A 22,783-nucleotide genomic window follows, 5' to 3' on the forward strand; every position below is an offset into this window, starting at 1 on the left:
GGAGGCGCCCTGGCGTGGGGGGGGGGGTGGCGGCGTCTTGGGGTGTTCTGGAAGTCCAGGGAGAGCTGAGGAGGTGGCGGTCCTCCCTACACTTGGAGGTCACACCCGAGGGGGGGGGGCCGGTCGGGGGACGGGCCGGACCCAGCATGGACCTAGATCTGGGGAAGGGGTGTTCTGCTATTCCCATTAAAAATCGTTGCGTCGCAACGTACATGCAGGAACAATCAGCCTTTCGGGGGTACCGGTCTCTGAGTTTTGACAAATGCACGGTCGTGGAGCCGCCTCCGAGGTCCAGATGCGGGCGGGTTCGGCCGCCGGGCGGAGGGCGGTCGTGCCCGGGCCGGGGCGCCGCGCTCGGCCGCCGCTCCCCCACAGTCCCCGGGCGCTGGCCGCGAGGAGTAACGGCGACAGGTGGAGCAGGTGAGGTTCGCAGGACCGGCGCGGGGGGCTCGATCGGTGGATGGCAGGCACCGGGGAGGCCGCCAGCACCCCCGGCCCGGCCCGGGCCCCCCTCCCCCCCCCCGGAGGGCGATCGCTTCCCCGCTCGGGGCATGGCTGCCGGAAGGAAGGCGAGCGCCCCCGGGCGCCCGGCGGAGCCTCCGGGCTCGTGGGAGGCGGGACGCGGCGCGGAGGGCGCTGGGGAGAACGCGGGCCCCGGGGAGCCCCCCGCAGAGGGCCCGGCGGGCAAACCTGTTGGCAACCTGTAGGCCGCGCGCGGCCAGGGCGCGAGCTCGGGGCGCGCCCTCGCCGCCCGCGGCCCCGCGCCCGACCCCGGAGAGGCCGAGGCCCAGGCGGTCTGGGAAGGGGCGAGAGCCGGGCCCCGGGCGGGCGCCGACGCCCCGCGGACCCCCGCACCCCGCCGCGGGCCGCGCGCTCCCTGCGCCTCCGCTCGGATCCCCGCGTCTTCCCCAAAGTGCAAAAACATTCACGAAGTGTGCCGGGGTCCCCGGGGCGGGCGGGCGATCGCCGCGGCGCGGGGGGCCGCGCGGGGACCGAGCCGGCGCCGGCCTGGGTGTGCAGCGCCGGGGCGGCGGGCGGAGAGCGAGCGAGCGAGCGAGCGAGCGGGCGGGCGCGCGGCGGCGGAGCCCGCGCCAAACCCGCGTCCCCGCCACTGTCCTCGGGATGGATGGATCCATTCCGGCTTTCTGACATTTTCCTGCTAGGGGCTGGGGGTGGGAGGGGGGGAGAGAGGGCGAGGAGAAGTGAGGAGGGGGGGGGAGAAAAAGAGAGAGTGAAACAGAGGAGAGAGAGAGGGGAAAGAGGGGCGCGAGGGAAGGGGGGCGCGCGGCAGCGGCTTCCCCAGCCCTGTTTTGTTTTCTCTAATTGGTCCTGGGGGAGGCGAGGAAATTGGACAGAGGCTGGGCCGGCGAGCCGGGCTGCCTTTAATTGGCTCCTTTTTTTTTTTTTTAACTGGAGGGGAATCAAACAGGAGAGCGAGCGACAAAGGGTGGGAGAGCGAGAGACTGAACGCGGAGACGCGGGGAGGAGGAGGAGGAGGAGGGAGGGGGGAGGGAGGGGAGGAGGGAGCAGGGGGAGGAGGGAGGGAGGGAGGCGGAGGGGGGCGCGGAATGAAAAGCTCCGAGGGGCGGAAAAAGCAGCACAGCGGAGCCCAAGTTGCGGAGCGAGCGAGCGAGCGAGCGGGGCGAGCGGAGCGCTCCCGCGGCCCGGAGCCGAGCGGCCGCCGCGCCCCGGAGCCCGGCCCGGCCCGGCCCCGCCCGCCCGGGCCCCGCCGACACCGAGGCTGCCGGGCGGGGGCGGGGACGACCAAGTTGGGGCGCGGCGCAGCCCCGTCCTCCCGCGAGCGCGGAGCCCGGGAGCGCCTCGGCCGCGGCCAGACGCCGGGCGCGGAGCGCGGCGAGCGGCGAGCGGAGGCGGCCGGCGGCGCCCGCGCTGCAGCGGCCCCGGCCTCGGCGAGAGCGCCAGTATTTTTCAAACGACTCAAACTTTCCTCTTTTCCCCGCCGCCCGGGGCCCCTCGTGCCCGGCACGGCGGCCCCGATCCCCGCGGGGTGCTGGGGCGCGATTCCCCTCCGGGCTCTCCGGTGACCGGAAGAACTTGGCCGAGCCGGGGCCGGGGCTCTTCGCCCGGCGGCTCCCGTGCTCCGGAGGGCCGGGGCTGGGGCTCCTCGGTCGCCCGGACAGGGCCCAGGCCGGCCCCCGGGGGTCGGGCCGCGCCGCCCTCGGCCCCCCGCCGCCGGGCCGGAGCCCGCGGAGTAACCCGGGCGAGCCGACCCCGGCCTCTCCCGGCCCTCGCCCCGTGGAGGAGCGGCCCCGGCGGGCGGAGAGGTGACAAGTTTGTCGGTCGTCGGTGGCCGCCGCCGCAGCGAGGTCCCGGGCGCCCGGCGACCCTCGCGGACAGCCCGGGGCACCCGGGCGGCTCGGCGGCCGGGCTCGTGGGGCCGGGGCGCTGGCTGCTGCGCCGGGCGCGCCGAGGCTCCCGGGGCCGGGCCGGCGCCCCCTGCGTCCCCGCGCGGGCAGCGGCCCCGCTGGCGGAGAGACGCGCGTCTCAGATCCCCGTCACCGCCCTCCCGGCCGCTCCTCGGAGGAACGGGGGGCCGAGGGGGCGTCGCGGGGCCCCGGCGGAGGCGCCCCCCGCCGCCTCTCGGGCTGCGCCTCCTCGCGGGGATGAAGCACGGGCCGTGAAGATGGAGGTGACCTGCCTTCTGCTCCTGGTGCTGATCCCGTCCCACGGCCGGGCACAAGGCGTCTACGGTAAGCGCCCGCGCCTTCCCGCGCCTCCTCGCGCCGAAACTTTGCAAGAGGCGCAAAGCGCGCGCTGCCCGGGCTCGGCGGAGACCCGGGTTCGGACTCCGGAGCGGAGGCCGGCGTGCCCGGGCCGCTCCGGGGCGCGCGGAGACCCCGCTGGCGGCGGAGGGTGGGAAAGCGCTCGCCGAGCTCTTGCGAGAACCCAGTGGGTTCGGGGGATCCGGACAGACTCCCAGCCCGGGGCCGGGGAGGCGACTTCCCCAGCGGAGCCCGGTCCTCGGGCTCGGCCTCCCGAGGGGAAGCGGGCGAGGCCAGACCCGGAGTGGGCGCGCGGCGATCGGGCCGTGCCAGCTGCCCGCCGCCCGGCCCGCCCTGGCCCCGAGGCCGCCGCGGTGGCTCCGGGTCTTGCCGGTCCGAGCCGACGCTGGCATCCCCGGGCTCAGGCACCTCCGACCCCGGCTTCCCTTCCAGACCAAAGCTCAGCCAGCGCCTCCCGTCCCCGGCGGCAGAACCCCAGCCCCACCTCCCTTCTGCCTGTGTGCGCGCACCCACACAGCCAGCCACGGTCCCCAGGAAACGCACACCGCCGCCGCCGCACGCACCGGGGGCTACGAGTCCCAACTCTGCCTCCTGCAGCTCGCCAAGCCCCGGAGGCGCCAAGTAGGAATTCGGGTCACCCTTCTCCATTCCTCCCCGTGGCCTTTCCCGGGGAAGGCTCGGAGCAGGCACCGTGACCCTGTGGCACTGAAAGTTGGTCTCTAGGGCCCTGGGCCCTTGGGCAGCCTTCTCCTGATTGCCTGGGGAGGGTGGGGGGGGGGCTTGGTGGGCCGCCCCTTCCTCCCGATGTGTGTCTGGAGTGGAGGACTGAGGGCCTCGTTTTCCCGTGAGATCAGGGGAGCCTTGGACCTTGTCTGTGCAGGGGTGCGCAGGGGAGGCCCCTGGAAACCAGCCTCAGGTGTTGGTGCCAAATGCTTCCTTCTGGAGGAGCCCTGCTGGGCCTGGGCCGGGCCAGGCACCGGGGAAGGGGGGTGTCCTGTCTGGGAGAGGTGCATGCCCCTGGCCTCACAGGGCTAGCTGGCTTGGGCCGGATTCCCTGGCCAGGCTGGCCCAGGCGCTGGGCCAAACTCCTGCTTCTTAATTAGTTTGTGTGTCTCTTACTGCCTGGCCCCTTGTGTGGGCCAGAAAGGCAGGAAGGAGGGGGGCTGCTGCAGGCACTGGGAGGGGTTGGGTGCTGAGGAGGAGGCCGTAGAGGCGGCTCCCGGAGACCCTGGCCTCCCCAGGACAGGAGACACAAGTGCCCTGGGGTCTCTCTCTTCTCCCCTGAGGACCTCTTACGGGTCACTGCCCCCCTTGGGGCACCCTGAGAAGGCAGCTGAGGCCAAGTGCTAGAGAGCCCTCCTGGGGTGCTGATGTCCCCCCTACCTCTGCCCCTTGTGCCCTGGGCATCAGCTTCTCCAACCTTCTTTGGTGGGTGGGCAGACCATCCTGGGGGAGGCCCCTCTGGGCCAGGCTAGAGAGCCCCACAATGGGGAAGACGGGCAGTAGGCTCCCTGTGTCTTCCTCTCAGAGGCCTTTGGGGGCCACCCTGGCCCATAGGCTTGTCTTTCCCCTTTGCTCTCTGAATTTTCTTCCCTCTTTCACGTACCTGGGTCCCAGCTGCTCTTGGCACACATTCAAGAGAGTGTGTGTGGGGGGGGACAGCCCTCCAGTGACATAGCTTCCTCTTTCCCTTGGGGAGACTGGCTTCAGGAGTGGACGAGTAGCCATGGGGGAAGTGCAGGCAGAAGGTCTTCATGGAGGTGGGGGTGGACACAGAGGGATGGCAGGCAAGGATGGCCAGGCTCTTGTGAGGCTACAGGCTTCAGCAGATGTCACAGAAGCCCAGCACACCCTTACAGGCTGCCGCTCCTGTCCGCCGTCTCCCACCCCAATGCAGACAAAGCTAGTCAGACCTCCCTCCACCCCTCGTACCCAGGGCATCTCAGGAGCTCGGCAGATCTTTGTTGAGTGCTTGGGCAAGGTTGAAGAACTGCTTCTTGAAATTCTCCTCCCTATCTTCCGGAAGGCTTGCCAGGGTTTGGTTTCCATCAGCGCAGCCGGCTGTGGTTGAGAGTTTGGGCTTAGGCAGAATCAGAGAGTCCCAGCTGGTAGCCTGAGAAGATTTAGAAAAGTCTGGAAGCCTACTGTTTGCCCTGGCAGAGGCGGGGTAGGAGGCAGCAGTAGGATTTCCTGGAGCCACAGGAGAAAGGGGGGTAAAAAAAGTGTGTTCTGGGAGGGCAGGGCAGGGCCCTCAGCCTGCTCCTCTGTCCCCAGGCTTGAGTGGCTGGGGACATGGCAGATGAATAAGGAGCCCGAGCTGAGGAGGAGAGGAGAGGAGGTGAAGCGGGCAGCACTTGGCCTTGGGCCTGGATCTTGCCCAGAGCCCCCGCCCCTCGCCCACCCGCCCGCTCTCGGGCCTGTGGCATGCTTCGGGCCTGGGACACACTCTCAGCTTGGCCAGGTGGCTCTGCGTGTCTTTGGGGCACAGATGCTACAACTGCCGAGCGCTGGACCAGATGGTCCATTTGGAACGGTTCCCCTTGCCTCCCCATCTCCTGGCCCAGCTTGCTGTCCTCAGGGTGGATTCCTGTAATCTGCTTTCTGGTGGGGACCAGAGGGCCTAATTCTGGGACAGAGACACAAGTCCGGGGACGAAGGGGACTCTCCTGGGCGGGGACGGTGGCAGAGAACGCCCCGCTCTTCTTTCCTGGCTTCCTGGCCTCCTCTCCGAGCTGCCAGAAGTAGGGCAGGTCGGTGGGATTCCTTTCCTTTCCCAAAACATAAACCCCTGGATTATTTAATATGCAGGGATGGGAATTGACATTATCCTTAAGACAGGTTGTTTGCAACTTACTGGTGGAAGTCAAAATATTTCACCAAAGGTGTCATCAGAAACTACTATCCTATGCTAATTTTTGTGGGAACATGAAGACAGATGTTGAATAATTTGACAAGAGCAACGTAGCTTTACAGAATTATCACCGAGTCAGGTTTTTCTCCTCCTCTGGGGAGTGGGGTGAAGGAATTTCAGGGTGTCTCCCAGTGTGGGCTTCCGGTGTCGATCTGGGTGTGGGCACTGGGGATTTTGTGCTGGTGTTTCTATTCCCTGCCTTGCACCTGCCAGTTCCCGGGAGAAGGCATTATATCCGAAAGCAGTTCCCTAGAGCCAACAGAAGGTTCTGGGCTTCTTCAACGTCCTCAGAAAGGTCCCGTCACCCCAGTCTCCTCCTTGCTTCTCCTCTGTAGACTTTGCAGGAAGGAGAGAGCGTGCCTTGGGTCTACCTTTCCCGGCTGTGTTGTTTGCTTTGCGAGCATGGTTGGGCTCCCCCCCCCCCGCCCCAAAGTGGCTCCTGAGCCAGCCTAGGCTGTCTGTGGAGTCCAGTAAGTGTGTCCTCAGGCTCGGAGTCCCCCCCATGCTCCTTCCTAGCTGCAGACGGACACCTGTGCTTCCCCGATGGGTGGGGCTCTAGCTTTGAAGGGAGATTGGTCAGAATGGGTTTTGTGAGGCAGGAACCCACCCTTGAGGGAGCAGGAAGGGGAGAGAGAGGGTTCTTCAAGAGCCAGACCTGGCGGTGAGCGGCTGGGGCTTGGGGTGGCAAAGCCTCATTTAGAGCCCGGTATTAGCTCTGCTTTGCTGGAACATGGAAGGACGGGCGGGGGGCTCCGTAGGGAGAATGGAGGGAGCTAATCACAGCGCCGAGGCCTGGCAAATGAATGATGCAGGAAATCAATACCTGGGGGCGGGAGTGGAAATCTGGGCAGTGGTAGCAACCCTGGCTTCTCCTGGCTGCCCACAGGCACTGGCCGGCCTGGGAGGAGTGAGACAGGCAGCCATGTGGAGAGGACCCCCACCCCTCCCGTCTGCCTCCTTCCCCCCTTCTACCTGCCCCTGACTTTTTATCTCCTGGTGGCTGGGCTCATAAAGGTTGGATCAGGAGATGCCCCATGTAGCAATGGTGGGAACCTTGGGTCCCTCGGTCCCGGAAGAGCCCCCGTGTCATCCCTCCTCCCTGCACCTGGACCCCTGAGCCCGAGAAGGGCCCTGATGTGTGTGGGGTGGATTGCCTGGGGGGTTGGGGTGGGGGGGAGCCCTGCCCTGGCTGGCTGGCATTGCTGTTCCCGGCATGGCCAGCAGGGGGCAGTGTTGGCCACCACATCGCTTCAGCGTTCGCCAGGCTTTTGTGGGCCTCACCCTAAAGGAAAGTCAGAAGAATGACTCTAATGCTTCCCCTTAGGGCAGAAGGGGGCTCGAGAGTTCTAGCCCCCACAGTCGCACAAGCTCTGAGGGGCTCAGGCTCCTGGAGTGGAGTTGGTGGGGCCTCCTCTTCTCTGTCTCCTTCCCACCTCGTCCTTCTCTGCTGATGGAAGGTAGCAGGCGCCCAAGGGTTCATGAGGCATCTAATTGCTGACGCCGGAGGCAAGAGCCAGGCTTAGCTCAAAGAAATACATCTTTGCTTTTTGCACAATGAACTCTTCCTTTTTCCGCTGGCTATGAGTAACCTGCTCTTTGCAGAAATCATCCGAGTACATAATATACCGGTCACGTGCACCTGGGGTAGGGAGTGATGCGTTTGGCTGTGTCTTACTGCCAGGGACCTTGTAGCAAAGACACTTGTTGACAGGAGTCTTCTGTGAATCTGTAGGCGCCGCAGGCCTTGTGCCTCTGTGGCCTTCCAATCCCCTGATGTTGAGGGGTCCCCCTCCCCCCAGCCTGGTCCCATTGTCCTCGCTTAACAGATGAGGAAACTGAGGTTCCAAGAACACAAAGTAGTAATCCTACTCAGGAGGCAGAAGTTTAAGGATCACGATTTGAAGCTAATAATCTGGGCGGGAAAGTCCGCGAGACTCTGATCTCCAATTAACTAACCACCCCAAAAGCCAGCCATGGAGGTATGTATGGCTCAAGTGATAGAGTGCCAGCCTTGAGTGGGAAAAGCCGAGCAAGAGCACAAGACCCCAAGTTCAAGCCCCATCGCTAGCCAGCTCATATCCCTGGGAAGGTCAAGAAAGTAGAACAGAGACAAGGGGTGACGAGCTGTGGTTCAGGTTGATACTCCACAGCTGGGGCTCCCGGAACAGGAGGCATCCAAATAGAGACCTGAGGAGGCTGGTGGCACCTGCGGGAGTGTGCTTCGGTCGGGAGGAGAGCCTGCGCGAACCAAGGCCCTGGGAAGTAGGGAAGAGCCTGGATTCGGGGTATGAAAACTGGATCTGGATCCTCGCTCTGCCCGGCACCTGCCCTGCAGGCCGGGTCATCTCCTCCTGCGGCGGCCCCACCTAGGGAGGAGGGGAGGAGACCCACGGAGGGAGGGGACCCGGAAGTCAGGGACAGGATGTGCAGCAGGAGGGGCTGCGCTGGGCACCGCCTGTCCACCCAGCTCCGGCAGTGCCCATGCCGCCCGCCAGGCACGGGACCTCATCCGAAGGACAGGGAGGAGGGCTGGGCTCCACGGAGCCTCAGTTTCCCTAGCTGGAAGTGGGTCTCAGACACACCCAGTTGTGGGTGATGGATGGCACCGTGCAGACTCTTCCTTCCTCTATGTCACAGCTGCAGTGGCGGGGCTGGGAGGACGGCGGGGACCTGGGAGGTGCAGGCTGGGCTTTGAAGAAACACAGGGGCCGGCGGGGGGGGGGGGGGGCGGCGCCCTGGAGGCCTGGCAGTGGCCTGGCGGGGGGGGGGGGGCCGGGCCGCAGGTCGAGCGGCTGCCCTGGCTCTTGGGGTTCCTTTGTTGTTCCTGCGAGTCAGCCGAGCCGCTCGGATGGAGCCGTGGGCAGACGGGGTTAAGAGGGGCGGGTTCCGGGCACGGCAGGTGGCGTGAAGCCGAGTTGTCTAGCTGGTGCTTGGGGCCCAGCGGGTATGGATGGCATCAACCAAGTCAGGCCAGGCGTGTCTTCCCTGGGGTGTTTGAGGGAATGTCTAGGTGTCTAGATCAGACTGTTCCAAGCTTAGTTTTCAACCCAGCTCCTCCAGACCCCATTTACTCCATTTTGGGTTTGTTTGTGGGTGGTACTGAGATTTGAACTCTTTTATCGCTTCAGGCTTGCTTGGCACACCTCCTCCTCCTCCCCCTCCCCCACCCCCCCTCCTCCCTCCTCCCCCTCCCCCCCCTTTTAGTCTAGGCTGACCTCTTGTAATCCTCCTGTGCTCACCCTAGGGCTGGGGTTGCAAGTTTTGTTTTGTTTTTAACCGTCAGCCTTCTAAATCCCAAAGCTGGAGAGATTTGAAAGGCCGCCTCGGAAGCGTGTGTTGGCTGACTCGCATAGGTAAATCCTGCAGCCTTTCTGAAATGGAGCCTTTTGTAATTTTCTTCTCTGTTTGGCTGAAGGTAAATGAAAATTTCAGAGCTGGCGGGCAGGACAGCGATTGGGGACATGGAGCGAATATTAATTAGTGCCTGCTATTGGCCCAGAGGGGCAGGGGCTGTGTGTGTGTTGGAGGGGGTGGCTCACAGGTGCCTCGAGGAACACAGTTTCCCCTCGTTTCTCCACCTGGAGGAGCCAAGGCTCCAGCTGACCTACATGCCCTGGGCATACTGGTTAGCAGTGATGGAGTCGGGATTTGAACTCAGGCCCAGCTTGGGCCTGGAGACTGGTTTCAGTGGAGAATGGAGGCTTGCCTGCGGGGACTTCAGCCTCTGCCCTGACATCTTAAGCAGCGGCCCTCAAACCTGACTGTATAGTAGAAGAGCTGGGCGTGATGGCGCACGCCTGTCATTCTCCCCACACGGGAAGCCTCAAGGGAATTTTCAGTCCTAAGATCAGCACCTCCGTCCCCCAGCAAGGCTTCCCTTGTGGTGGTGGGGGGGAGGGGGGGGCGTGGCCTCCGGGAAAGTGGCCTCCGGATCCCCAGGGACCGAGTCTGTTTGGGAAGCTCCGATCACCTTTCTCCCAGCAAGCCCCACTCCCGCAACGCCATGCGGCTCCACTGCTTGGTGCTCCGTGTCTCGGGGGCCTTCGCGTAGGGAAGTTCTTCCAGCCATCTGACCTTATTTCGCCTTGCTGTAATATCATCTCCACTGGGAAAGGTCTAGAAGCTGAGGCCCAGCAGCCAAGGTTAATCTCTCCTTGGCCCCAGACCCTCAGTGTCTGGATGAAGGCAAAGGAATGCTAGGAGGATGGAAGGAGGGAGGTGGGAGGGGCGGGGGCCAGGCCAGGTTACCTTGGCAAACCCAGTGCTGCACATCTACCTGCCCTGGCCAGGCCTGGCACCCGCCTCGTCCCCGCGGTGGGGGACCGCAGTGTCGTGCGAGGAACCAGGGTGAGACAAGGCCTGGGCTCAGCCCCCCGCCAGGCCTTGAACAACCTGGATGCCATCTTAGAGACAGAGACCAGAGGAGGTGAGGGGCTGGTGGGGGACGCACAGCTGTTAGCGGTGCAGGCCGTGGTGGAGGGCTCGGAAGCTGGGCCTTTGTCGTCCTGTGTGAGAGCCTCAGGTTCAGGGGACACCGGGGGATACCCGCACAGCCCCTGCGGGTTCATTTCATGTCCTTCCAGCCCCGCTTGGCCATCTCCAGGGCCCTAGCTGCTTCTTCGTCCAGGACTCCCTCCCGTGAGAGGTCAGAGGCCTCTGGAGGAATGTGGGGGGGGGGCTGTGGATGGGGACGGAGCCGGCTGGGTAGGGGTGTGAGCTGGGGGTCCCCTCCGGGGGCCGGTTTCCACCCAGGTATTCACAGGTCAGCCACAGACAGGCAGGGCTGGGTGCCGGTGATTGATTTGGGAGGGGAGGCCAGGAAGAATGGGGGAGCAGGGGCCTTGGGGCACAAGTTCCAGTGTCCGGAACATGCACCAAATGCCATTGGCCCCCGCCTGGAATCCTAGCTGCTCAGGAGGCTGAGGTTTGCGGGTCGAGGGTGGAAGCCCCCCCCCCCCCCCGCCCTGCAGGGAAAGTCCAAGACCCTCTTCTCTCCAGTGAGCCAGCAGAAGAGAGCAGTAACCACGAGCAAAAGAGGCGTGCGTGTTTGCAGAGGGCAGGACGGAGCCGATCTCCGGGCGCAAGGGCTGCTGGGGGCAGAGCCTACCCCCTGAGCGGTGACCCCACAAGCCGGCACTCTGAACACCCCAAAAACGAGCTCAGAGCCAAGCACCTGCCACCCCGGCTCCGGGTGCCCAGGACTGGGCAGAGAGCAAGGCGGGGCTGATCTGGAATCGTGGGCTGACTGGGGAGCAAGCCAGCAGGCTCTTAGGGCAAATCGGATCACTTGTCAGCAAAGAACCTGAGCCCTCAGGCCACCCAGCAAGCCGAGGGCCCAGCCTAGAGCCTTACAAGGTCAGGGGTAGAGGTCAGAGGTGACCCAGCAGCTCACACATTACAGACAGAGGCACAAAGGGCCTGGGCCAGCGTGGCCTCCCCTTCTGCACGTCCTAGGCCAGACTGGGGTTTTAATTGACTGAGGGTGCATGCACAGGGCCTGGGGCCACAGGCAAGAAGAGATGGGGCGGCTTCCCCAGAAGGAGCCGCCCCCCTCCTCCCGAGGTGTTCAGAGACCGACAGCAACCTCTGCCCCTCGCTTTTTTTAAGCTTCTGGAGGGTCGTGACCCCTGGTGGCTTCCCCTGGCACGGTCGCCTGGGGTGGGGTGGGTGCCTGGAGGGGCGCAGGACGCCCTCAGCACCCCCACACCCAGCCTGGTTCACTCCTTTCCTTTCTGGGGAGCGGAAGGAAGCAGGCAAACCTGCTGGGACCAGGGCAGGGTGGCTTCTGGGAGAGTGTGTGTCCGGGCGAGTTGTGTGCACGTAGCGGGTGGGGGGGGGCTCCCCCTGCAGATTTCCCCAGGACCCTCAATGAGCGGCGGGGGGGGGGTCTGCAACCCCCACGCCCTCTGCCTGCGCCCTGCACTCGGCATTTCCCACGTGTGTGTGCGTGTGTGTGTGTGTGTGTGTGTGTGTAAAGCAGCGGGCGGGTGTGTGCATGCAGAATTTGCACAAGAGCCTCATGTGTGTATGTGTGTGGGTGTGTGTGTGCACGCGCGCGTGCTGGGGACGGCTGTGGACCCCCTGGGCTCTCATCCCTGCGGGCAGGGCTTGCCTGGCTTTACCCTGATGGGCAGCGGCTGGGCTTTGCAGCCCTGTGCTCAGCCTGCTGCTCCGTCCCCGGTTTGGGAGCCTCGCCTGGGGGTGGGGGCTGGCGGGGGCTGGCCTGGAGCCCCTGGCTCATGCTCCTGGCCACCATCGGCCCGGCGGCTCCTCTCCTCTGAGTCTATTAGCAGTCTGCAAGTGAAAATATCCCCCGTCTCGAGGCCTGACCCCACACGGGAGGGAGCCCCGGCAATTTGTTCAAACAGAGGGGAGCAAGTCCCTCCGATTTCTATGCCGATGGGTTCCAGGCGGGGAGGGGGCCCTGGCCCAGCCTCCGTGGTCCCGTTCTGCCAGCCAGGGTGGCAGCTGGCTCCCGGGGTGGGCCCTGCCCCCCCCCGTCCCCCCGCAGGGCGGTGGGGGCCCCGGGAAGGGCTGCCAGCTTTCCCGGCAGGCCCTGCTTGGCTGGAGGGCGAAGTTGTGGATTTGATTTTCACAAAACACAAAGCCGCCAGCGCCCAGCCTCGCTGAGCCTCGCTCCGGGGCACTGGGGCCCTTGCCAGGCGTGCGCTCACCCGCCGCGCCCGTGCCAGGGTGGGGGCTGGGCTGGGCGCCGGCAGCCATGGTCCCAGCTGGGCCCAGCCAGGCCGGGGTGGGGGGGGGGAGTCATCTCCTGAACCCCCCGGCCGGCCGTGCGGGGAGGGGCAGGTACCTCGGCAACACCAGGCCTGGCACCCCGGCTGCTGACTTGAGCCCCCACAAGGCCCTCCCGCTCTGCCCCCACCCCGGGGAGGGGAGGGACCCCAAGCCTTCACACCCAGGTGCCTGCGGCTGGCAGCTCTGAGGTCAGCGGTGGCACCTGATGCCAGGCGGGGTCTAATTTCAGAAGCGGGGAGCTATATTTACCCGGGGCGAGCGGGAGGGAGGCGCGGGGGCCCAAAGAGTGGGAGCCGCTGAGGCTTCGGGGACAGGCGCGGGCCCGCGATCCGCCTCTGGACCCACGTGGGTGCTGGAAACTTGGGGTACGACTGGCCATGGGCACGAGGAGGGGTGCAGGCCCGGGGCCACCCCCAGCAGGGACAAAGGTCACCAAGAGAGGGGGAGCCGCAGAGATGGAGATGCGTTGCGGGGTGGGGGGGGTGCCCCTCTCCCAGCCCTAAGTCATTTGCACACCGGGGGAGCCCCGGGGCTGTCTATCATCAGATTCACTTCTGCGGGGAAAATCCTAAGAGATACTGAAGCAGGAAGGCAGGGGCCGCGTCCCCCAGTTTATAAAAATAAACAGGATGCTAAGAAAAAAGCGGCCTCCTGGCCTTTGGGTTCCGGATGGGCGCTTGGAGAAAGATGGCTTCTCTTCACCCCCAACGCCTGTCATCCTAGCTACTCAGGAGGCTGAGATCTGAGGATCGTGGTTCAAAGCCAGCCGGGGCAGGAAAGTCCGTGAGACTCTGATCTCCAGTGAACCACCAGAACACTGGAAGTGGCGCTGTGGCTCAAAGTGGCAGAGCGCTAGCCTTGAGCTGAAGAGCTCAGGGACGGCGCCCAGGCCCGGAGTTCAAGGCCCACAGCTGACCCCCCCCCCCAGAAAAGAGTTTGCAAGTTATCCTTCAGTATGCTGGGTACCTGGGAATATTTTGAAGGGCTTGCCAAGCAGGGGACTGAGAATGGCAGAGATGGGGATATACATACATACATACATGCATACATACATACATCCTTTAATCTCTCATTAAAAAGCCAGAAGTCAGGCATGGCTCAAGTGGGAGAGCATCAGCTTTAGAGGGGGAAATAAAATAAAGGGCAGCATCCAGGCCTTTGAGTTCAGGTCTCGGCATTGGGGGTCAGGGGGCAGAGAAGAGAGGAAAAAGAGAGAGGAGCGCCGAAAACCTGATGCAGGGCCACCCAGGAGGGGGCAAGTGCAAAGGTCCTGAGGTAGGAGGTAGGCTTGAGCTGCTTGAAGAAACGGCAGAGGGCAGCGTGTGGACTGGGGAATGGGGCTGCGGAAGGTGCTGGAAGGAGGAGAGGTCAGGTGACAGAGGGCAAAGCAGGGCAGGGAGGTGGGAGGCCAGGACTGGATGTCACTTGGAATGGCTTCAGGACAGTCAAGCCGCCCGTGGTGAGCAGGAGTCGGTGTATTGCACTAATGAGGTGTGGGGTGTGGGCTGGAGAGGAGCCGGAAGCTAGTCAGGCTCTCATATTTCTGAAGCTGATGCCCTATGCCCACTGTCATTCTCCCCCCGCCCTCCCCCCCACCCCAGGGTGGGGTTCAAGCCCGGCCTGCAGGACTAGCTCTATTCAGGCACGAGGCAGCCTGCAGAAAGTTCTGCAGGGGCGAAGCCTCCCAGCGTCTGCAGCTCTGGGGTCGGGGCTGGCCAGCTGTCTGGCCCGGCCTGGCCTTGGCGGTCTCCCAGGCCGCCCACCCCGCCCCCTCCGTCCTGGAGACAGAGGCGCCCCGCCCCCACGCTCGGGGCCCGATTGATTTTTCTCTCAGGGTTGTTATCGTTATTATTATCCACTTAAACAACTTGAGAAGGAAGAAGCAGCTGGATGACCACCGGCCATCCCCCATTCATTCTCAACTGCCTGCCCATCCCTGTCGATACATCTCCGCGGAGCGGTGCACACTGGCCTGAGCCCCTCCCGGCTGGCTTTATCTCCGTGCCGCGTGGCCTGCTATTGACCGAGCCCTCAGACTTGTCACTTTAATGGGCTGGGAGCGCCCCCTGCACCGACGCGCGGAGTTCCGGTCACCCTCCCTCCGCCTCCCGGGCTGCTGCAGCGGCTGGCCTCTGGGCGGGCCCCCCAGCCCCTTTGAAAGAGCTTGGCCATGCATAGCTTTCTGCAAATGACTTCCTTGGGGCCTATTCCCCCAAAGTGCGATGACCTCACAGGTCATAGGGTAGGGACAGGTGGGTTGTTTTTTCTTGCAGTAGTGGTGGTGGGGGCCTTGAACTCTGGGCCTGGGTGTGACCCTGAGCTCTTCAGCTCAAGGCCAGCGCTCTTGAGCCACAGCGCCACTTCCTGTTGTCAGGTGGTTCCTTGGAGGTAAGAGTCTCCTGGGCCTTCCTACCCGGGCCGGCTTGGGATCTCAGCCTCCTGAGTAGCTAGGATTATAGGCCTGAGCCACCGGCACCCCGTGTTAGGAATCGTTTTGTGGTCTCCTTTTGTCCTGCCGGCTTGGGCTGTGGAAAGTTGCATTTGCTGTGCCCCGCCCGGCCCCAGAGAGAGAGAGAGAGAGAGAGAGAGAGAGAGAGAGAGTGTGTGTGTGTGTGTGTGTGTGTGTGTGTGTGTGTGGAAGGGGGCAGCACTAGGGTTTGAACTCAAAGCCTTGTGCTTGCGGAACAAATAACCTGCCCTCAAACCATGCTTCAGCCTTTCCGTCTTGCCTCAGCTATCTTTCGGGCATGGTCTCTTGTTTTCGTCCAGGGCTAGCTCCACATCAAGATCCTCCCACCCCCGCTTCTGGAGTAGCTGGGATTACAGGTGTGCACCACCGCACCTCCGCCTTGCCCTGGCTCCATAGAGGCACACTGGCTCGCTTTTGAGACTCTTGATTTTCACTTCCTGAAGCCATGTTTGGGTGGGGGTTTTTTTTGTGTTGGTTTTTTTTTTAGCACCTAATGATAACAAGAGCTGATCTGTGCGGAACTTTACAGTTTACACAGCGCGTCGCAAGATGTCATCTCACTTAACACAACCCCGCGGGGCCTGATGTTACGTACCGGTGCCTGTTTCACGTGGGGAGAGGGGCGTCAGCCAGGAGCTGGCGCGGAGCCTGCTTCCACTCAGGCCGTGCAGGCTTGCGGGGTTTTCACCTCCCTCCATCCCGTTTCCTCTGAGGACCCGGGGGTGCCCGAGCCTCGTTTCAGCCCAAGCCCAGAGCCTTGGCCTCCTCCGTCTGTTTGGCTTGCGCACTCACACCTGGCACTTGTCCACATTTGAGACGTACCTTGGGAAATGGAGTCTGATGGACCTTTCTGCCCGGGCTGGCTCTGAACCGCGATCCTCTTGATCTCAGGCTGTGTCTGCAGCCCTGGGGAACAAGGCGGGTGTCTCTGTGTGGCTGGGCATCGCTGAGGAGGTGCTCCAGAACCTATCTGTGCTCCGTGGCACACTAGAACACGCTTGTGTGTGTCCTCCGAGGGCGTGGGAGCGCGGGGAGGGGGAGAGAGGACGGGGAGGGAAGGAACTGGACTCAGGGCTTAGGACTCGGGCTGCCCCAAAGTCTGCTGCTGTCGCTCCTTAAGCTGGCCTGACCCTCGGGCCTTCACCGAGCACTGGGGACGGGAGAGAAGTCATCCTTCCCCTACCAGGCCCGGTGGCCGTGAGCCACGGAGCTTCACTCCTGACTGAGGGGGGCCAGGGCGGAGCTCGCTGGTCAGCAGCGCCGCCCCGGGAACAACATCTTCCCCCGGCCGCCATTCTCAGAGCAGCTAATTAAAAGAGAAAAGCCTGTTAATATTTCAGCACTGTTAACTCCGCTAAATTATTAAGTGTCCATTTGCATTACACGCATAAAAGGATCGATAAACATGTGCGTACCAGGCGCCGGGAGGGCCCGAGGTGCCGGGGCAGACGGATGGCCGGTAAGGATGCGCGCAGGGTCCCGCCAGCGCTGGGGAGGCCGGGTCCGGAGGCCCAGCCATCGGAGGCTCTGCGCCTGCCACTCGGGAAGCGCTGGAGAGCTGGGAGCCAGGCGGACCCCAGGCCAGAGGGTGTCCTTGGGCTACTAACTTGGCGTGTGTGTGCACACATGCATGGGCTGGTGCAAAACAACCCCTCCAAGTCACACCCTCCATGACCTGATGCGTGGGTTTTAGCCATGAAGAGCAGCCAAGCCTTTTCCCAGTAGCCCCGTCAGCCATGAGCTCATCAGCGGGGTGAGTGATGAAGTCAGCGGCGTCCTATCCCTTCGCCTCTCACTAGCGCCACCAGCTGGCACCGGGCGCTCAACAAATGCACCTTGGGGGCGTTAAATCATTATAGCAAGTGGCTGGTGCACTTCCCAGGGGACGCTTCTCCCGGCCCCTCTGATGCCATCACGGTTAAGGCTCTCTCTGCACAAGATGGTTTAAGAATTTGGAATCAATGCAAGCATTCGTTATATACGCTGTCCGTGAACGTATGCATACCCGGGAGCTTCAGCAGTGTCAGCCTCCCTCCATAGTTGATTTTCTTCACTTAACGTGTGATAATCTCCCGTGTAATGGTACAGCTGCGTTCTCTGCCAGGCGCCGGTGGCTCACACCTGTAATCCCAGCTACTCAGGAGGATGAGATCTGAGGCTCATGGTTCAAAGCCAGCCTAGGCGGGAAAGCCCCTGAAACTCTTATCTCCAATGACTGAGCAAAAAAAAGGTAGAAGGGGAGCTGTGGCTCAAGTTGGTAGAGCACCAGCCTGGAGCATAAAAGTTCACCGGCATTAAATGTTTTTTTGTAAAAGGATACGGATACGTGCTTGTGAATGCTCATCTTTTTCTCTTTTTTTTTTCCCCCTTGAGTGGGTAGACATTGTATCTGAACTCAGAAGCCTGCATTTGCTAGGCAAGAATTCTCCAGCGCGCTTGCTTTCCAGAACTCTGCCCTCAGGCCCGTCTGCTTCATTGTCAGGTAGACCATGCCACTAACTTTGCCTAGGGCTGCACCGCGATCCTCCTACTTCAGCCTCCTTAGGAGCAGGGATTATAGCTGGGCTCTGCCAGGCCTGGCCCTCCATGGCTACGTGTGTTCTTTCTGGGTTTCCGCTCTTCACTAGCCACTTAGAAAGGAGCCATTTGGAGCAGGCATTCGCTCTGAGTCTCTCGCAGCTTTTGTGTGCGTGTTGTAATAACTCATTTCTGTGGGGTTCACCCCCCCCCCCCAGGCATGGGACCGCGTCATCTCGAGGAGCACACAGGATGATGGGGACCGCCTCTGCCCTGCCACTCTGGAGTTGAGCGGTCACCACGGGGAGGGGGAGGGGCCGGGTCGCCCACCCACCCTGACGACCTCATCTCTAGCTCCCCGGCTCCGTTTCCACGTTCCTCATCAGTCAGCTCTGCTGTCATTACCGCCCTGCCCGGCCCCAGGGGAAGCCACCATGTCCACAGCACGCATGGCTTATCTTGCACTGGGCCCTGGCGACGCCGTGTCCTCTGTGTTCAGAGGCCTCGGGCAGATGCCCGCCCGCGCGGCCCCCGTCGTCTTTGCATCGGAGTCCTGTTCCGCAAGCACTGCATGCGGTGGTTGCTTCCCGGTGGGATTCCCTGGGGATCTCGGTCCCAGATGCCCATCGCTGCCCCTCCTCCCTCTTCCCCTTCTCCCTCCTCCCCATCCTCCCCTCCCTTCCCCCTCCCCTCCTTCTCCTTCCTTCCCTTTCCTCCCCTCCTCTCCTCCTCCGCTCCTCCCCTCACCGTTGGTACTTGGTCTGGAATCTAAGCCTGCTTTGTAACCACACTCGGGCAGCGATGGCCACTCTGACCCGGTACAGGAGGGGAGGGTAGACCCCCGCCCGTCCTGCCCATCCTGAAGGACTTCCTGAAGGAAGTGGGTGTTTTCTGCACAGTTTGGCCTTAGCTCTGTCTGTGTATCTCTTTCGGGAGCCCCCCCCCCCGCCCCCGCCCCAAGCATCATTGCTAGACGGTGGGGCCCGGCGCAGAGGGAAAGGCTGTGATCTCTTTCTGTTTCCCTCCTGGGCCGGGGTCTCTCCCATCCGGGGCGTTGTGAGAGAGACTTGGGGTGGGGGGGGGAGTCTCTGGAGCCCTCCAGGTCCCCTGGGAAGCAGCAGAGGCTCAAGTCTCTGGCTGAGCTTTCTAGAAGCAGACCCTGGGATGGTTGGGGGGTTGGGGCAAACATGCTCTCAGGGAAAATGGAAGAATGGGGGGGGGAGCTTAGTCCCAGCCCGTACCCAGGGGGGCGCCCAGGAGTGAGAGCAGGCCACTGCCACCCACTTAAGGGGGGAGGCACGTGTATGTATATGTGTGTATGTTGTGTGTGTGTGCGCGTGCACGTGCATGCACCACGTGACCGCCAGCATTTCTGGTGAAGGCTGCTCCCTTAGGTGAGCACAGTCCCTGGTGCACCTGCCACCTTGGGGGTCCTGGGGGGGGACCCCAGGGGCAGCCAGGGCCAGGAGCTGTCCAGACAAGGACGCTGACGGAGGCGCAGCTCCTCATCCCGACCAGCTCACCCAGGAGCTCAGATCTCTTGCAGGGGCTGTGGGCCTGGCTCCGTGGGAGGGAGGGAGGGCCGGGCTGTGTGTGTGTGGGGGGGGGGCTGGCCCCTCCTCGGCCCTGCTGCCCTCGCTGTCTCCCCTAAGCCCCCCCCCCCCCCCGCCCTCTCTCGCCAGCTCCAGCCCAGGCCCAGATCGTGCACGCGGGCCAGGCGTGTGTGGTGAAGGAAGACAACATCAGCGAGCGCGTGTACACCATCCGCGAGGGCGACACGCTGGCGCTGCAGTGCCTGCTCACGGGCCACCCTCGCCCGCAGGTGAGCCGCCCGGCGGGCCCGAGCTTCTCACCCAGGGTCCCAGGGAACCCATGTTCCATCTCGGGCTCAAAGGACCCAAAGCAGTCAGACGGGAGCAGAAGACAAGCTTGTGGAAATGCCCGATGAGTTGTGTTTTTCCTTTGTATTCGAGCAGGTGTGGCTGCCTGCTCTTCTCACACAGCACTGGGGTGTGTGTGTGTGTGTGTGTGTGTGTGTGTGTGTGTGGTGTGAGCTGTGACACGGCTGGGACCTTCCGCCCCGGGGCCTCACGGGGCTGTGTGTGTGTCCTCGAGGTTGATGTCCCACGCGGGACTGGGCGTGGCTGTGGACACGGCCTATGCGTGTGCTTTTCTGTTTTCACCAGTGGTTTCTTTGTGGCTCTGCTTCGGTAGTCCTGAAGTGCCTAGCACTTGCAAGACAGGCGCTCTACCACTCGAACCATGTCCCCAGCAAACGTTTGCTTTGTTTGTTTTTGATAGAGTCTCTGTTTCTGCCAGTGCCAAGCTCAGGCCATTGTCCTCCCGCTTATACCTTCTGCCTAGCTGGGCTGACAGGCGTGAGCCACTATGGCGTGTTGTTTTGTTGAGATAGGGTCTCTCCAGGTTTTCGTCTGGGCTGATCCTCCAGATCTGTTTCCCAGGGGGCTAGGATTACAGGTGTGCAGCGCAGTGTCCGGCCTCGTGCTTTTGTTTTCAACCCACCCTCGAGGCTCCCAGGGTCCTCTTTCCCACACCTTGGCCAGACCCTGAGGCTTTGGTCTCCGTGTGGCTTGTTTGAGCCTTCTCCTCTCCGTCTGTCGCTGACCTTCTCGGTTCACACCTTCAGTGCCGGTCCTCGGTTCCGTGCAGCGGCCTCCACCCTGAGCTCTCACGCGCTGCTAGTGGAATGACCACCCGCACACCTCCCAGAGCGCACACAGCGCTGCCCTGCGGAGCCACGGACAGGCTCCTGGCTAGGTCCCAGCCCCCCTCCTCTCCTAGCATGGAGCTGCCGGCTGCTGTCCTCCCTCCAGCCTGCGGGCCAGCCCGACGTGCCCTCTGCCTGACAGCCGACATCGGCCGAGTACCTGCCACGTCCCAAACCCAGCAACCACCCCTGAGTTGGAGGCTGTGTCCGTTCCCACAGGGAAACAGGCCCAGAGGAGGAGCCGGGGAAGACTCTCGTGTCCACGCTGTGATCAGGATGGAAGACTGAGCGCGCGTGGCATTCCTGTAATCCCAGCCACTCCGGAGGTGGAGGAGGGAGGATTGCGAGTTTGAGGCTAGCGGAGGCAGCTACCTAGACCCTCTCTCAAAAGCAAAATAAAAGAAAAAGGACTGGCGTCATGGCTGTAGTGGGAGAGAGCTGGCGTAGCCAGGAAGAGGAGGAGGAGGAGGAGGAGGAAGAGGAGACAAGTGTGTCTGAAATGCTGAAGAAATCCAGAGTGATGGTGGAGCGAAGAGTTCAAGTTCACCGGTGCAGCTTGGAAGGCCAGTGACTGAGGGCAAGTTGGGACAAGGAAAAGGATATTTATTTGGAAAGCCAGCAAACCAAGGAAGATGAAGACTCTCTTTGCTAGGGGTCTTGGGCCCAGGCAGCACAGAGCCGCTGTCCATTCCAGACTCGGATGACCCGCTCTGCTGAGCCACAGGCTTCTCGTACCTGCAGGCTCTGTGCATCTGGAGGGGAATTTCCCAGGCCTGTGTAGTTCTGTTTCCCTGAAACAGCCGTCAATACTGTACCAGGAGAGCCGTCCACAGCTGACCCACGGAACAACTTATGTCTGAATTCTAAAGAACAGAGAACTCCAAAGGGATCTTCAGAACAGAGAGGCTTAAAAGATAATGGGAGACATAGAATTCCTGAGATGGGAGATTATAAGACCTGATCCACCCGATGTAGGAAAAAACAAATGGAAGTTTTAGAAATAAAAATGATGCAGTATTTAAAGAAACAACAATGGCCTCAACTGGGCTGGGAATATGGCCTAGTGGCAAGAGTGCTCGTCTCGTATACATGAAGCCCTGGGTTCGATTCCCCAGCACCACATATATAGAAAACGGCCAGAAGTGGCGCTGTGGCTCAAGTGGCAGAGTGCTAGCTTTGAGCAAAAAGAAGCCAGGGACAGTGCTCAGGCCCTGAGTCCAAGCCCCAGGACTGGCCAAACAAAACAAAACAAACAAACAAAAAACAATGGCCTCAAACGCCTAGAGACAACTAGAGGGAAAATTAGTGAAGTGGATGGTAGAGCTGAGGAACTCAATCATCATGAGTCTGAAAAAGAGAAAGAGACTGGGATTTCTGGTGCATGCATACCTGTAGTCCAAGCTACTCTGGAGGCAAAAAATAAGGGGGATTGCAGTTTGAGGCCAGCCCAGGCAAAAGCTAGTGAGACATTATCTGAGAAACAAAACTAAAAGCAAAAGAGCTGGGGCTATGGCTCAGGTGGTAGAGTGCCTGCCTAGCAAGTGTAAGACTTGTGTTCAGTCCATCCCTACTACCACATTCAGAAAAAGTGGAGGGGAAGTTGTAAGATGTAGAGGACAGGCTGAGGAAACAGAGAAAACAGAAGAGGCCATATTGAAAGAGACAAAGGCTGAGCATCGACGATGATAAAGAGGTACATAAATAAAACCCATCTTGAGAAACCATGGTAAACCTATAAAGTAAGAACAACAACATTTATTTTTAATTCTACTGGTCCTGGAGCTCAAACTCAGGGCGCGAGCACTGTCCCTGAGCTTTCATACTCAAGGCTAGCGCCCTACCACTTAAGCCCCAGCTCCACTCCCATCTTTAATTGGAAATAAGACTCTCGGGGATTTTCCTGCCTGGGTCCGCTTTGAACCGTGATCCTCAGAGCTCCGCCTCCTGAGTAGCGAGGATGACGGGCGTGAGCCACTGGCACCTAGCCTACGTCTAGACTGCCTGAAGTCGCTTCTGTCCTTCCTTGGGTTTTGGAACCTACAGGGCCCTGGATGGGGATGAGAATGGAGAGCTCCGTGGCCAGTAGGCTCGCCTGTGCGTGATTATGACCCCCATCTCCTATGCAGTCCTCAAATTCAAACGGAAGCTTCCCTAATAGCTCCCCAGTACCCCACATACCAATTAAGTATCTGGCCAGTTAAGGAACTGGAAACTGATGAGCTTTTTTTTCTTTTTCTTTTTCTTTTTAAATCTTTGGCAGCTCACAGAACTGCTGATATCTTTTCTGCTTTCTTAGGCAAAATCAAGATTTAAAAAAAAAAAAGCCAAGTGACTAAATGTATGCCAGCATCATACTTTCTAAACCTCACAGGGACTTAGCAAAGCGGGCACTATATTAGTTGTTGTTGCCTCACATATACGCTGAAACTCCAGGGGCTTAGACCCATCAGGACTTACCCTGGTGCAGGTGGCCACACCTGTAACACTAGCGTCGGAAGGAGGCTGAGGTCTGCAGAATTGCAGTTTGAAGCCAGCACGGACAAGAAATTCCATGAGGTTCTTATCTGCCATTTTCCACCACAATGAAAGAAATGGCGCTGCGGCTCGAGTGGTAGAGTCCTAGCCTTGAGCCAAAAAAAAACCTGAGGGACAGCCCC

At 61.7% G+C, this 22,783-nt stretch overlaps 1 protein-coding gene across 2 annotated transcripts in view; it reads left to right on the top strand.

Moving 5' to 3' along the window:
• Nucleotides 1–2,583: 2,583 nt before the first annotated feature.
• Mdga1 (MAM domain containing glycosylphosphatidylinositol anchor 1) overlaps nucleotides 2,584–22,783 on the top strand; it is a 38,378-nt gene continuing 18,178 nt past the window's right edge. The window contains exons 1-2 of one of the 2 annotated variants that reach the window (XM_048347309.1): nucleotides 2,584–2,711; nucleotides 19,081–19,220. In XM_048347309.1, the coding sequence (XP_048203266.1) occupies nucleotides 2,645–2,711; nucleotides 19,081–19,220 (207 nt within the window). In that variant the 5' untranslated portion in view covers nucleotides 2,584–2,644. The remainder of the gene's footprint in view (nucleotides 2,712–19,080; nucleotides 19,221–22,783) is intronic. The other variant, XM_048347308.1, reaches the window with a different exon arrangement.

The sequence above is a fragment of the Perognathus longimembris genome, chromosome 6 (genome assembly GCF_023159225.1).
Source record: "Perognathus longimembris pacificus isolate PPM17 chromosome 6, ASM2315922v1, whole genome shotgun sequence".
Classification (NCBI taxonomy): Eukaryota; Metazoa; Chordata; class Mammalia; order Rodentia; family Heteromyidae; genus Perognathus; species Perognathus longimembris.